The sequence below is a fragment of the Ammospiza nelsoni genome, chromosome 16 (genome assembly GCF_027579445.1).
Source record: "Ammospiza nelsoni isolate bAmmNel1 chromosome 16, bAmmNel1.pri, whole genome shotgun sequence".
Classification (NCBI taxonomy): Eukaryota; Metazoa; Chordata; class Aves; order Passeriformes; family Passerellidae; genus Ammospiza; species Ammospiza nelsoni.
This window is the reverse complement of record NC_080648.1, coordinates 6,051,131-6,067,514: the sequence shown is the minus strand read 5'-3', so window position 1 is coordinate 6,067,514 and position 16,384 is coordinate 6,051,131. Positions and strand designations below refer to the sequence as shown.

The 16,384-nt window shown below is 37.6% G+C and overlaps 1 protein-coding gene across 1 annotated transcript in view; it reads left to right on the top strand.

The window, feature by feature from the left end:
* The window catches only part of TENM2 (teneurin transmembrane protein 2), a 505,046-nt gene that overhangs the window by 16,651 nt on the left and 472,011 nt on the right, over positions 1–16,384 (top strand). Inside the window, exon 2 of the mRNA XM_059483440.1 lies at positions 6,334–6,622. Coding sequence (XP_059339423.1) covers positions 6,334–6,622 — 289 coding nt within the window. The remainder of the gene's footprint in view (positions 1–6,333; positions 6,623–16,384) is intronic.

Below are 16,384 nucleotides of genomic sequence, written 5' to 3'. Positions count from 1 at the left end.
ACAATTTTAAAGAAAAATCAACTAAATATGCTCTGTGGCTATTGAGGCACTAAGTGAATATTGTTTGTGGAGTTTTCTATTTGTCATGCTCTCAGAGAGGGACAAGGACTTGATTTGTAGCAGCTGAACACAAAGACTTGGTTGGTTCATGTGTTCCATGCTCTGCCTCAGACCTGGAACACTGCAGATGCTTTGCTGATAATTAAATTTTACTGGTGTGGTTTCCAAATCCATGGTGCTCCCCAGCTTGTGCATAAACCAGGAGCCACATTTAAGAACACTGATGACTTTGTACCTGAATTTTGTGAGAAACAACTGCTCACTTTGAAAATGTAAAAAGGTGTTTTAAACCTTAAGAAAAACACAACAAAAGACTACATAAGGAAAAATTCACAGTGCTGGGAACTGCCCCTCTTGGATGCCACGTGGCCGGTTCATCTTCAGGATGGATGCTCAGTCTTTTGTACCCCTGGGGTTGCATCAGCCAGCCCTGGCCCCTCCCAAAGTCTGTCAGGCAGCTCTCCTTTGCCATTTATCAGTGGAAACTGCTTTCTTGTGAACTCAGGTGTTGCCATGCCCACCCCCTAAGCACCCCCAAGCTTTTCCATCCCCCACTGCCCCATGCAAGGGACACCTGTGCAGCTTCTTTGTACCTGTCCCAGACAGCCCAGGCTGTGTGATGGCAACGATACAGGGGGAAAGGGAGCTGTGGGGAGAACAGAGGATATCTAAACTACAATAACATAACTATACATCACTAAAGCTTTCCTTAATATTCACACAATAGTTATCCCTTAATTGCAAGAGCCAATCATCTCATTATCCATCTCTAACAAGTTCTCCAGCTGTGCTCTGAGAAAGAAACTCTCCATTTGTCCTTGGTGTGAGCTGTGGTTCAGAGGCCCCTGGGGACAGGGGAGAGCTGGGCTCACATCCCCTCTCCTCCCCTGCCCCATGGAAAGGGGAATCCATTCAGGGGAGAAAAAGGGTTAATCCTCAGCAGTCAGTGAATGATGGGCACTGTTTGAAAACTGTCTCTAGCTCCTGGGCTTTTCATCCTTTCTCAATGCCATGTTGTTTTCTTAATGGAATACTATTTTCATAATGGATTTAAACATTTCTGGGATTTATAAGATGTTCCTGGAGTACAGAAATCTCTGAAGATAGTCTAGAAATAAAAACATGTATATTTAAACATAAAAATACATATATGGGATAAATATTTGGCTCAGTGCTTGATTTTATGTGTACCATTTTTACTGCCATTAACCTGAACATACTTCCTAGAGCTTTTATTTATTAAAAGGAAAAAAATAAAATGTTTTTTTTCTACAGTAAAGCAGAAGACAGAATGCCTGTAAGCATTGTGTGTCTTATGTTACTTAACTTGAATCGTTCATCACAACTGTTCTGACACAGCTGTTTACCATGTCATACTAAATATATCTAATTTTCAGCTTAGTATAGAGTGGCTCACTAAAACAAAAATTGAGTATTTGGACAGAAAAAAAATAAGAATTAAAAAGTTCAGACGAACAATTTATCAACAAAAAATGAGGCTACACCAAACAGACTGTCCAAATATATTTTGGTTTTTGCTGCAAAACCAGCATACTTGTCATCAACATTACTTCGTCTAACCAAGTGCACATATTGTGGTGCACTTAACTGTAGTATTTAGTTCAAAATTTCATTTTGTTTATTGCCTCTTTTTTTTTTTTTTATAGACAGGATCCAGAAGTAGAGATGTTCTTTTTCACTAATATTAAAATCAGGAATAAATACAACAGTTGAGTAACCATTTTAATTTTTTGCCTGAAGATTTGTATGGCACCACAGCTGAATTGTTGCATTTTCTCATTTTGAAAAATAGTCTTTGCATAAAATAATGAACAGCATTTGAACATCTGAATCACAAGCCTATTTCCAATTGCTGCTCCTGAAAAGGAGTCCAGCCTTTTATGGAACCTTTTTTTCATATTGGTACATGGTGTGCTACTTCTTTTAAATAAAAAAAAAAATGGGGAAAAAAGAAAAAAGGCTGTTTCCAACACTGTCTGCACTACTGTAATGTTTTGATTTAGTGTGCCAGGTGATTTGGGGGCACAATGTAAATGTGAGGTTCTTTGTTTTCCCTGAACTTCCAAGTGATTCCTGGGCTCTGTGTGGTGTGAGTGGCAGTTCTAATGGCCCTGTACATTGTAATCATGTCAGGATCATTACAAAATGCAGCAAACAAGCCCTTACTTGAGTTAGATAAATGTATGAATCAAATTTAAATTTACAGACAGTTTTAGCATAGGCTTCTCTAAGCCATTAAAATTCATCTTGAGCCCTCCCTCCATGCCTTCTATTGATTTGCCTGTGCTAACACAAAGAGGAGTGGTCAGTTTTTTTAAACCCCCTAAACAAAAACCTATTTTTCATTTCTCTTCTCCTTAGCTTTTTCTTCTCTTGCCCTCCCTCTTTGTTCCCCCTTGTGTCTGTTGTCCCTTCAGGACGTGCAGGGTTTTAATGCCCTTGCACTGCCCACAGTTAAAATTATGCTCTCATTAGAATTGCCAAAGTCATGGGCAGGTACGCAGTTGCTTTATAGAACCACAATAAATCTTATATTGGATGAATTGTGAGTCAGAAGTGTATTACACATGTGTAAGTGGGGGCACATGGGGTCTGTGTACATCAGCAGCAAGTACAGCTGTGCTATTTATTGCTTTAGGTTGACTGCTATGGGTGGTCCAGATCAGCTGAGACTGTATTCCTATGAAACTTGGCCAGCCCTTTAGCAGGACATTATAAATAATAAATATTTTCTGAATAAACACCTTTCTCAGAAAATTAGTCAGACCTTCTGTGTTTCTGAAATAATTAAACCAGAACTAAATGAGAACTTTTGAAGCCACTTGTTAGTGGTTGTACTGCTCTGTAGTGTAAGTGGGTCAGGATGAGCTGTATTAGTTAAATCCTTTGAAACAAAAGAAATTATTAAATCAGTTATGATTTAGGTCAATGACTCAAAATAAACCATTCACAGAGTGCCTTGAGACAGACAAGTCAAAGAGTATCAGGAGTTCTGAACTCAAATTGCATCTCACCATTATTCTCTAAGCAAAGCTATCACACCTTACCTTTCCAGGAATACAGTACATAAATATTTCACTGTCTAACAGGAAAGGTGTTTAGCACTGAATTGAATCAGTATTTAATCTATTTAACATAAGAATGAAAAAAAAGTGAAATAGCTTTTCTAGGAGTGTTTCACAACTTAATTGACTGTGTTTTAAGGCATGTATAGTGATACCATTGTCTAAATTTTGAGAATGGTTTGAGCATGATGCTCTGGAACTGGTTTCTGCCTGGCTGCCTTAAGTTCAAATAAATCCCCCAAAGCACAGGAGAGGAGGAGAGATTTATCCCTGAGAATATTTTGTTGTGTTCAGGTAGAGGTATTTTGTCTTAGATGCTTGGGATTTGTCCTCAAGTAATGGAAAAATAAGGAAAACAAAACTATTCTAAAAATATGAAAATGACATTGAACTAAACTTCCAATAAAAATGTTATCATTTTATCTACAGCATTTGAAGGACCTTCTAAAATTAGTGAAGTTCAAGAAATTTTTAATAGTCTGCTGTCATAAAATCAAATTATTCACCAAGTTATTCTGATGTCTGATTCTTGAAACAAGGTTTTTCCTTATGAAAGATCAAAGTAAAGATCTTGAGACATTTCTACATTTATTTTTTTGTTTTAGCCAGTTGGAGTTACTGTAGCACAGACATTGTGCCTCACATTCTGCACATACAGATGACTGAGGAATATTTCTAGGCATGCTCAGAAGTGGAACAGTGTCTTACCATTTCCATTTGTATTTGCAGGGGAATTGCACAAAACTCTAAAAAATAATTGTTATTGAGGGAACAATTTCAAAAACTCTTGTCTTCCTGAGAAGATGCTTTCATAAGCTAATGTCCTGGAAGTGCTCAGATATTTTATCTCAGTCAGAGTAAATCCTTCTTTTAACTACAGTAACAAGGAATTAATTGTTCTTTCAGAAACAATAGAAATCAGGCCAGACAGCTTTAAGTTTAGCAGTCATAAAAACAAAAAGCTGTTTGTTTATCTGAGCTGACAGACAATATAGAATTCATATGGAATGACAGGCTTTTGTGCTGAATAGCATCATGAGGGCTCCCAGAGAGTAATTGGCAGGTTTTGCTCCATGCTGTAGTGTCTGTGTCTGTTTCTGTGTTTATAATTGTGATATATTCATATCTGGATTTGATGAGAGAGTATTAAAATGAGATCAAAGAGCCAGGCATTGTTAATCTAAATGATCATATATCTCCTGAAACTTCAAGAAACTCTTTATGCCACCAGCGTTAAAATGCTTTACAGTTAACATGCTTTCCAGTTCAATCAGTATTGCAGCACCAAAGAGTTGAACTAAAAAATTCAGATATGGGGGAGTCAGCTTAGCCACTCCATGTTCAGAGAGCTGAGAAACAGGAGTGTAAAATTTCTCTTTAATCTGAAGTTATAAAATGAACCTTAATGGTTTCAAGTGCCAAATGTCTCTGCTTTTGTTTTGGCTTTTCTGTTAGGTGTTGTTTTGGGACTTTTTTTCCTCTCTGAAGTGTTAAAAAGAAATGAAAAATAAATAAAAAAGTAAGCATGTTTACAGTTCTTATTCCTCACAGATTGCAGAATACCTGTGGGTGGTTTAAAGCAGCTGTTTCTTGTGGTTACCTAACTTCTTTAAAATACAGAAAGGAAAAAAAAACCTAAAAACCAAAAAACCACAACAAGGCTAAATGTCAAATCTAAATGAAGGCAAGAAACCTTTTCTCTAGGTCACCAGCTCCTCTGGCCAAGTACATTTATTCCCTCTTAGGCCCATAATCTGTTTCAAAAAGCAATGATTTAGCCAATACTTGTGCCAGTGCTGTGACCTCTTCTCCTGCAGGTGCAAACAGCTACCACAAGGAAAGGCTTGGCTGCCTTCTGCATGTTTTATCATCCTCTGCTGCAGTTTGCTCCCTTGGTGGCAGAGGTGGCAGGAGGAGTCACTGCTGAAATGCTTTGGTGGTTTAAGCAAAGCTCCTGGCCCTGGGCACGTTCTGCTGGGTGGGTTTGGCTGGGGGAACCTGGACTGAGAGGGGACAGGGGCAAGGAAAAGCTCTTCAGCTGTCCCAGCTAACTCACCCAAACCATCCTTCAACTCCCGAGCCATGTAGAGAAAAGCAAGATGTTTTGTTCCAATTTTTGCTGATTAGCAAATCTGAGTATTTTTTTTATGTGGGAATATTTTATTTCCAGCAAAAAAATTTGTCATGAGGATTTCTCAGGACTGGCACAGACCTGGGCATAGAATGCCATGAGAAAAAGACATACATACCAATGCCAGCTGAAAATAACTAGTACCCCAGTGGGTAGGGTGTTTGTGCTTTTACTGTATTTCTTTTCTACAGTAGCTTTCATTTTGCACTTTTTGTATGCTAACAATGCACATATTAAAGTCTATATGCCACAGTAAGGGTGTCCTAATTAAGCACACTGTAAAAAAACTCTATGGTCCATTGAACAAGAGGAGATTTAGACAGTTTTCAAGAGCTCCAAGTGCTGAGTTGGATAAACTGGTTGACTTATGGGGTGGTGAAGAAGCTCATCCAGTCACGTTCTGGGGTGCACAAGAGCAGCCAAGCCCCAAAGTGTGCTCAGACACTCACACACAGGAATGTCAGGGCTGGGACGGACCTTTGGAGAAACTTTGTCCACCTTCAGAACAGGGCCTTGGATTAATATTAACCAGGGGCCATAAAATCAGTTGCTGCTGCTTGTGAACACGTTGTTAAAGAATAATGTCCAGCTCTGTAATGCATTAACACTGAATAGGAATAGTCTCCTCTTTGGAGCTCTCCTGCATGCTTCAGTCTTAGTTGCATGCCTTCCTGCAGGAAGAATGGAAATAATTAAAACTGGTTTGAGTCTACTTTTGTTCTGTTGCACAACAGAAATAAATATTGCTCTGTCAGTTTTGTGTTGTTACCGGAGTTCAATCAAAAGATGACAGTGTTATTGTTTTATCATTGTTTTTTAAACTCTTTGATGATACAATAATTTGGATAGAATGCAATTATCTTATAGCATTTAATTTTTTGCTCCCTACCCATTCTGGTCAATTATTTCAATATTTTAGAGGATGCATGATGTGGATCTTCCCTTTGTTCTCAATCTGTGCCACATTGTTCTTCAAGGACAAGTCAGGAAAAGTAGAATAAAACAAAACATCATGGCAGCGTTACTTACTCCTTTCTCATCCTTTCACGTTGCTAGGTGGCAGTGAGTGACCCCAAGCAGAAGAGTGGCTCTCCTGGCAGCACTGCCTGGCTCAGGAGGATGGACATCAAGGACAGGAGGCACCGCTCGCTGACGCGGGGCCGCTGCGGGAAGCAGTGCCGCTACACCAGCTCCTCGCTGGACAGCGAGGACTGCAGGGTGCCCACACAGAAGTCCTACAGCTCCAGTGAGACCCTCAAGGCCTATGACCACGACAGCAGGATGCACTATGGCAACCGAGTGTCTGACCTGGTGCACAGGGAGTCGGATGAGTTCCCAAGACAAGGTACGTTTGCAGTCAGGACTGGTTCCTGTTACGGTGCTCCTCAGAGGACAATCTGTTCCTTGTTAAAGCATCTCATTGCTACCAGGAGTTTCAATGAAAGAGCCCTAGGAGAATGGATATTATCTTAAATTAGAGAGTTCTTTCTTCTCTGAGTTCTGGTACTTTTGAAATCCACAATTTGTAAGAGAGCAAACTGGGATTCACTGATCAAAACATCTGATAGACGCAAATGCCATGGCCCTTAACCAGAGGATGTCTTCTGCACGCATATTGGGGTTAGCCAATGTGCTAGCTTGGGATCCTGCTTCCTAGGTTAATTTTGCAAATGATAATGGCATTTTCACCTAAATGTGTCTCTCTTTAACACAGATTTTATTGAAAAGACAACTAAAACACTGTTACGGTAAAAACCCATATGGCCAACATACATTCATTATTCATCAGGTGCCTTGGAATTCCTTTCCTGTTCCTGAATGCTGGGTAACTGAACTGTGGGAATGGGAGTGGTGGTTCCTCTGATTTCATGTTGTCACTGCTCACCAATATTACCCACCCTTGACCTCCTAAAAACTAAAAGGAGGAAACCCATCTAATTCCTTTTTTAATTGGCTTTATTTGAATATTGCAGCCTACAACTAATATTTGAAATAACCTGCCCATATGAACTTGTAAGCTAGGGGAATTAATCTCTTATTTTATAAAATGGTCCTTGTTAAGTCCAATGGATTAATGAATTAACAATGTAAATGTTTTTACTTGACAGCCTGTAAATGTGCACTGTACACACAGAATTTTATTCTCATTTGGGTATTTTCTTGGCTCAAGAACTTCTAAGTTTCTGTGCTGAAACCATTAGTGAACATTGCTTCATAGGAACTGTGTTTAGTCATGTGGTTTACTTGCCCATATAGCCAGGCTAAATTGACATTCAGTCAGTGATTAGATATGGCATTTGAATTAAAAGCCTTGGTTTAGTGTCAGTTGAAGAATCAGATGTGGTTCATACCAGCTAAGATAAAGGAAGGCTTGATGGATAAATGCGTAGGTTTTGTGCCCTAAAATGGAAGGTAAATCATCAGGTACATCATTTAAGAGTACCATAATTTAAATGCAGAAACTCTTCTGGTTTAACTCTTCTTGTTAACAGCATGGGATAGTTCTCTGCTGCACATTTTTGATGTTGTGGCTCAAGGAATAGGAAGGTACCACACTTGCTGTGGAAATTCTTCAGTGGAAGGTCATTTCTAATACCTGGTATCACGTCACTCATCTTGTTTCAAACATTCTGGCAGCAGTCAGTGTCTGTCTTCCCCTTTCAATCAAACTATCTAATAGTTAGTGTTGATAATTAAGGCCTTGTCTCATCCCTTGTTTCTCTCACATTTGTCTGCAGACACGTGGGAGTGTTTGCATTGTGCTTGGTCTGTCGAACACCCAGCTCTGTTTTCTGGGGTAATCTCTGTTCTTGGAGGTTCTTTCTTTGCTTAGAGGTGTTTATCTAAGATGAAGCATCAAAGTGCACCTCGAACCTCTGAGCTGCTGGAGCCATTTTCACTGCAATTTGTTCTACTTTACTGTACAGGAGTCATCTAAATATTACTTTTCCTTATCAGGATGATTGATGCTTCAGCTCAAGTGCCTCATTTTAGTTTGCAGGTCATTATTCAGCATTTCATAATGGTCTTTTTCTCTTGATTACTGATTTGACAACTGTTCATCCTCCCCCTGCTCTTAATGTGTTCTTCTCTGCCCTCTTTACAAAGGGGAATGCAAATTGTTGGCAAGTGAATTGAAACCTCAGATTTTTATTTTTTATTATTGTTATTTTTTTCCCCTACTGGTTTATGTTGTTGTGTCTAAATAAATAGTGTTTATTTTAGAGAGCCAAAGTAATATTTTTGTTAGATAATGAGCAGCAACTCCTTATTTTCCTGCTTTTGTTAAGTTTAGAAAGCAATTTTTTTAGAAAATAAGTCTGTGTGATGATTCTTTGTATTTGAAAGCTGGATATCTTTCTGATTGAACACTTTTACTGGCATGAAATTCGAGAAAATATGACAGATCTAGATTAAGATTTGGTAGCTGTTCTCACTTTCTATATTAACATTAGATGGATAAAAATGTGGTTCATATGTGGAAGTTCTGTTCATTACATCTTGTGCATCCAGTTTCCAGCTGCAGACATCTAAGAATTTATACATTTAAATTTATTCTAACTTTGAGTGGGTGTTATGATGGGATTAAATTCTATGGGAAATAAACATGATTAAAACAGTCTTTAGAGATTTTTTTGTTCTTTGATTAGAAAAAAGCTTGAATATTTTTAAGCAATTGCAGATATTTTCTAATAGAAAAGCTAAGTAGTTTTGACTTACTGCAAAATATTTGGTTTGACCATGGCACTGGAACTATTCACAGCTGTTTTGATCTGCTTCTTATACATTACTGGTTTGGAAAATCTGTTAAGATAAAGTTGCATTCATTCTGGTTTTGTTTATCATGGTTTGCTAGCAAAATGCTAATAACAAAAACTACATTCAGAGCTCAGAAGTCTGAAACAGTTCTTGCTGGCTTGTTTTAGTGTTTTTGAGAGATATGAAGGTTGTTCAGCCTTAAAAGAAGGTTTTACCTGTTCACAGTGACTGATGGCTGCTACTTAGAGGCAACAGCTGCTATTACAGGTGCTTGGGCTGATCAGGCTTTGTCTCGCTGCTCATACTCCCAATAACACCATGAGATCCTTGATCATCTTGTCATCAAACCTGAGTCATCCTCAACTCTGGTGTTAAAATTAATGTATCCCTTCAAAATCCAACTGAGCTTTGGCAATTACAGTTTTAATACTTCTTCTCCAGGACCTGTGACCTTTTGAAAATGAAATGTTTTGATAGATTTGGATTAAATACATTAAATAAAATTTCTGCCTAGAGTGAGAGCACATTCATAGCTTTCCTTTGTCATGCAAGGTTTTTGGGTGGCATTCTGCAATCTGTTGATTTTCATTATATCTGTGCAGTTGCATAATCAAAGGAAATTTGGGGTAGAGGCAAGGTGGCAGATTCTCTGACATGGAATCAGGTTTAGGGTGGCTTGTGTGGGAAAAGGCCTCAAGGCAGCTCTCCTCTTCTTGCCAGTGCATGTGGAACCTCCACTTCTCCTAAAATCAGGGCTTACTTTGGTTTTAATGGTGACCTGAGAGAAACAACATCCCAGTGTAAAATATATATTAAGGTCAGACAACTCTCTTCCATTTCTCCTCTAGAACGAATGGACTTACTGAGAAATAAAAAAATTATAATTTGTGTACCTTATTTAATAAAGGAAAGATGCTGCATAACACCTCCCTCCCTTACGTTCTCCCTCCCCAAACCATGATAAGGTTTTATTAAGTGATTTAAAAAACCTGAAAGCACTTTTCATCTGTGCTTTCATCTGTATTGAAGTTGTTAATAATGGAGCAGTGTAGCAGTATTACTAAACTAGCAAATAAATGAAAGTAGAAACCTTCAGAGCAGCCTTCTGTCAATATGCTTTTAAGAAAGGAAAAGGTAAGAAAGTCAAACCCAAACCTTCCTTCTCTGATTTATATTCTAATATCAGTCAAGTGTCCATTTGAGATGTAATAGCAATAGACAGGAATTAAACCAAAACTTTGTGCGTATTAGAGCTGAGTCACAATAAAAAACAGAAGAAAATGTTTTTAGAAGTGGATTTTCAGGGAGACATCATGGGATTGACCTTCAGTCTTTGGGGTGCTTTCTTTTAAATATGCACACATTGTTTTCTCTTGGTATTTTGTGTATTTTGGTTGCTTTTGTTGTTGCTTTGCTTTGTAGTGTTTGAGGGTTTAGTTTTGTTTGTGTCTTTGTTTTCTTTTGATTTCTTTCTTTCCTTCTGAGCATCAAGCTCTGTGGTGCACAAGTGGTAGTTGAAATTAATTCTGATAATCTCCTCCTTTTCACTTCCCTTACGTTCCCCTTCTATCCTATTTTTTGGCATTTCACCATTTTATATTTTCATCCATTCTCCCTTTGCTGGGTGTGCTGGGGTGCTCAGACCTGCTGGGCTGGCCCCTGGGAGTCAGAGTCTGACCTGGGCTAACAAAGGCTCATCTTCATCTCTCCTCACCTGCTGGACCACTTGAGCAGCTCTGATGGGAGCTCCAGTAATAATTAATAACACCAGTGCTGGAAAACCCAGCACTATTCTAATATTAATATGTATTTGTAGAATAAACAACAGCTAGACATAGTATGAGAATTCTCTGTACACAAAGTTTCTCTCAGGGAATAACTTTTTATTCTCAGCAGTTTCCCACAGCTGATCATTATTAAAAATCAGCATTTGTTTACAGTTTAAATTAGAGACTCAGAATGCAGGGATTTCTGATGCAAGTATATAAGTTTATGTAGACTTATGCTCCTTTTTTCCTCTTCTTTACTCCTTTATTTAGCTATCAAAAAAGAACTACTATTTTTGCTGTTTCTCTACTGGACTCCTCATTAGTTGATGATTAAGTTAAATGAGGTTCTACTTTTTTAAAACCATTTACAAAGTTACATGCACATTGTATAAACCACATATAAAAGGAAAACTTCTAAAAAGTAGATGTTATCAATGTGTAGTAAGCACACACTGAATAAAAGAAAAAAATTAAAACCTCAGGTCTACTCTAAAATAGGTTTAGTAACCATTTTAATGCAAATACCTTTTCAGAAAAAAATCAAAATTAATAGGAAATATGATTTCTATGCTTCATAGTTTCAAATTTCTACCAAATAAAAGATCTTGTGCTTCAATGAAAGCCATATTTGTTCATCTTGTAGTTCTGGTGCCTGACTGGGTGTTGAACAAAACCTTTCCTTGGTGAATTTTTTTCCCCCCTCATCCCTTTACTCTGCTATGTAATAGAATTCTAAGACTTTGGATACTGAAAAGAATAATTTTTGATCCTATAAACCCTTCTCCATTTTCTCAGACACACGTGCGCACACACTCTTCTAAGAACTTTGTTTACACACGTCTGTGGATGCTTTGTCTCATACTTAAATCCACTGTAAAGGGAGATAAGGTACTCCATGGAGATGAAATAATAGTTTTAGTTTTTAAAAATGATCCTTTAACTGAAAATGATTTTTGATTCGTTCTAATAATGAAAAAGGCTCACATTTAGCAAATCTTGCAAATTTGTTCCACCTTCTGTGTCTTGTCTTCCAAAGTTCAATTGATATTTTTTAGCATCTGGTTTTCAGCAAGATGTGTTTGGAAGGAAGGCTGATTACTTGTAAGTGTTCTCAAACTGATGGAGAGACTCAGATTTTTTTCTAATACACTTATTAACATTGAAATGTCAGATTTAGAAAGCTTTTACATTTGATCTGGATTTGAATTGGGCATCTTTGTCCCTGCATCCTAGGTGGGTTCCAGAAAATGAGTTTTTACATGTAGCCCTGAATTTGCTTTAGTGAATATAATTTTGTTTCTGTGAACTTGAGAACCCCTCTAAAGGTTGTTTTCTGATAAAGAGCAATTAGGCCATTTTCCTTCTCCTCCTCTTTTCTTATAATACAGGAAAAAAGAACTATTTAAATATAATGGAGTGCAGCAAATATTTAGCATACATCAGCATTTATTTTGGATTTTACATTGATGAACTCTCCAATGCCACATGTTTTTAAGGTCTGCATCTTCAGAAAAAAAATAAGGATTAGATATCTGTATTTTAGTGGCGTGTGTGGAAGATGGGTTAAGCACCAGAGGGTATTCACTGCTCCAATGCATGAGTCAGTTTTCAGCTCAAATGCATTGGGACCAGGTTTTAGGTGTATTTTTGTTTTCTCTCTAATTGTCTTTTCTGCTTTATTTTTTTTCCCCCATGTTGTTTTGAAATGTCTTACTACTGGGGGCAAAATTCTAGACTCAGTGGACAGCTGGTTCATCCGTGGTGATGATTGCTCTGTTTATATTTCCTCTGCCCTCCCTGTTTGTTCTCCTAAAACCTCCAGTGCATTATGTGATTTCTAGAAGCTTTTAAAATATTGTGGCTGGACCCAAATGCACACACTTCACTCAGTAAGAAAAACATAAGGAAAGCTTCAAACAAATAAAATACCACCCAGAGCTCATTGTCTTCCATGGAGGTTTTGGATTTGAGTCCAAGTGCTGATGACCAAATTATTTAATGCCTATAAATCAGTCGAAAAACAAAATGATAAGGAAGTATAATTGGGTAAGCAAGGCCCAGCATTTGTTTTGTTTTGTATTATTTGTCTCTGGATTCAGAGTTCCAAGTCAGAGGATGTGCAGTTTCCTTCCTTGACCTGCTTTTGGGTAGCTCATTAACTTTCATCAGATTATTTCTACATTGATCCCAGTAATCTTTCCTTGAATTAAGCACATTCTGAAGTTCTGGAAATTTCAGTAGACCTTGAAGTAGAAGTAGATCATGAAAATCCATGATTTGCACTGATGGGCAGTGACTGTGGGAGCTCAGCCTCCATGGTAAAGCAGATGCCAGCTTCTCTCTGGGTTTTGGAAAGTGGCTTCAGTTTTAGCCATGAGGTCTCGTGATGCTCTTTTCTGTGTTATTGGAAAACCCACAGTACCCAGTGTTTTCCTGTACAGATTTAATTAGATTCTGCACTTCAGTCAGTTGTGTGTTCTGTGAGCTGTCTGTCAATCTAAGCAGAGCTCTTCAAGCATCTGCCTGTGTAATGTCATTTTCTGTCATGAATTTCAACTTGGTGGTGGTTTCTAAACCCTTTCCTACCTTTTAGTTTGTCTCCAATGGAACTGAAATATGCCATGGCAATGCCCTATATGCCCCAGTGATGTGGATAAAGACAGGTTGAAGAGTTAGTGACTTGTATAAAGGTGGTTCTTTGACACTATTTCATGTTTGTAAATCCAACTTCAAATTAGCTTTTGCTGGTAGCAGTCAGTTCCTTTTGAGATGCTCATCCTTTAAGGTTCCAAAATGGTTTCAGAGTCTGGATAGCTGATTAGACAAAGTAGCATGCAGATGTCTTTATGTATTGCCTTTTTGCCTTTCTTTCTTTTTTCCATGTGAGTGCTTAGCTGGAAGTGACTACAGTGAGTGCAAAAGTACGTGTCTGTGAATGCAGACCATATTGGAAACAGAGATTTACTGTCCCAAAGTGTAATGCTTACTCAGCCATCTGATGAGATTTGAGCACTAAACAGTTTGAGAGGGATGCATAAAGCTGTTTTATTACAAGATGCTGTTATGAATTGTAGCAGCTTTCCTTATGCTATGCTGCTGTTGCCAAACAAGTTGCATGAATGTAAGCAGTTTTATTTGTAATTACTTGCTCACATTTCCTTAGAATAGTTGGGTTATAGGTTTGTGATTCCTGCTTCTCCACTGGTGGCCATCTCTACATCCTGTTTACTTCAGATCGAAAATATATATTTTTAAAACTGCTTGGAAAAAGCCTCTCTGAGGAATGCTGCTGCTAATATGGGAGGTGGAGTGAGGCTCAGATGTTTTTGTGTGTGGCAGAACCTTGTTAAAATGGATGCAGATAGCTCGAAAAAACAGTCGGCTGTTTCTTCATAATGCCGTGAGAAGTAAAGAGATCTTATTTTAGCTGAATTTGGGCAAATCCAGAAAATAGAGAAATAAATCACTTACCTAAAGAAATGCTGTGGAAAATACAGTAGTTAAGACCTATATTTTTTTTCCTAAACTTTGGTCAAGACCTGGATGTTACCAACTGAATTTAATACTTGAAACTGTTCTTGACAGGGCAGTGAAGGCAGTTCTGTTTTCTTGCTTATGTGTAGCTGGAATTGCTTTTGATGATGCTGCTGGACTCTGTTTTCCTTAAGCAGTCAAGTGTGTTCCTTATGACAATCCCTGCTTTCATAAAATAACATAGTTGTTTGAAGAGGATTGCAAGAGAGGAACAATTTGATCATCAGTGCTGAAATACCTCACCAGTGTAGTTTGTCCAGTGCAATTTTGAATGTTGAGTCTTGGTCTTCTGTTGATTGCCTTGCAAGATTCTTCCTCAGCTTAAAAAAACAATTTGTTTGGAAGAACTTGCCAGTATCTATCTGTCTTATTCCCAGCATTGCTCCTCAATCCATGTTCGGAGCCCAGGTATGACTTTGCAATCATGGTAATTTTAGACATCTTTTAGCAACCTATCCTCACTCTCATATTCCTTCTTTCCTTATTGCATCATTTATCCACTCCCAACTTTGGACTCTTGGTGCTTGCTGTTTGCTGTGTTTCTTCTCTTGGCATGTTTTTCCAAAGTCATGTGTCACCTAAACCTCACAGAAATTTTCTTTTACAAGGGGATGGCACCAAGCACTGCAGCTGAGGGGTTTTGTTTTGCAGTTCCACCAGCACTTGTAGAATATTAAAAATTGTCTAATGCTAAGGAAATTTGAGCAGCTGGCTAACATCAGCTGTATTTTTCTACTATTCCATGTGAAAACCACAGAATAGCCTGTGGTCAGTTTTACCTAGAAGAGAGCAAGCTGTCTGTGGAAACAAGTAGAAATTTTGAATACGAAATTGATATTCATAATCATATTTGATTATATGAAATGGTAAAGGCTCAGTTGCAGATGACTCAGTTCAGTACAACTTGGTCTTCTCAAATACATTAATCAACTCCATTTGTTTCAATACTGAAGTAAAAATTATCAGTATTTTAGGTTTTGCTACTAAGACCAGAAGCAATGTTAGATAATTTTTAAAAAAAACCCATCATGTAGAACAAATTGCATAAATGTTATCCCTTCAAGCAAATGGCTACTATGTGGTAGCTGGTCTAGAATTGTATATTCACTTTTAAAAATTACTTCCAGTAGAGTACTGTGTTTTAAGGTTGGCAGTTTATGATGATGTATTAAATATTATAAATATAATAATAATTTTTCATATTATGTAGTTAGAGTACAAAAAAACTTTTTGTAGATGGCAGTCAATTTGATTTCATAGCAATATCCGATTTTCCTTTGAAGTTTTTCTATTCCTGAGATAGGCATTTGGATGATATTGAAGAAAAGCTAAAATGGTACTTAGTCTCTGTGGGGTAAGTATTACCTTTGACTAAAATAATTTACAATATGCTAAAAGTTTACTACACAAAAAGTGATAATCTGGACTTTTTTTGACACGAACATTAAAGTAATTACAGCAAATAAAATTTTGTGTATGACTGGGCAACTCAGTGTGTGAGCTCCTGTTAAGTTTGCTTCTAAATTCTTACAAGAATAAAACTCGTAAGGCATTATTACCACTATGTGCTTCAAGCACTGAATTTATAAAGTAGATTGTTAATAATATGAGGAATGATATATCACAGCTGTAATGCCATGTCTTCCAAAGTTAATGAATACTTACAATTTTCATAATGAAAAATTAAGGTTAAAGTGGTTTATAAGACTGCCTACAGATCCAGCAGAAGTCTAATTAGAAGAAAGAACATTAAATTTGAGGTACTTGGAAATATATATTACCTAGAGTTATATATGGACTAAAATCCTGCACTTGTATTTAGGATTGCTCAAATGTGGACAATTCTACCAGAACACAGCACAGAAAACTGAAATGTTATTTGCTCTCTGAAATCACTGTGTACACAACAGATTGTGGGTTTAGATGTCTTCAGTACTTCAGTTATGTGAGTCTCTCTTGTTGACTCAGTGCAACAATCTCTCATCCGTGTGTGCCCGTTTCTTTACCATTTCTGCAGTAAAATGAACCTTTGTGCTTGTTTTTTT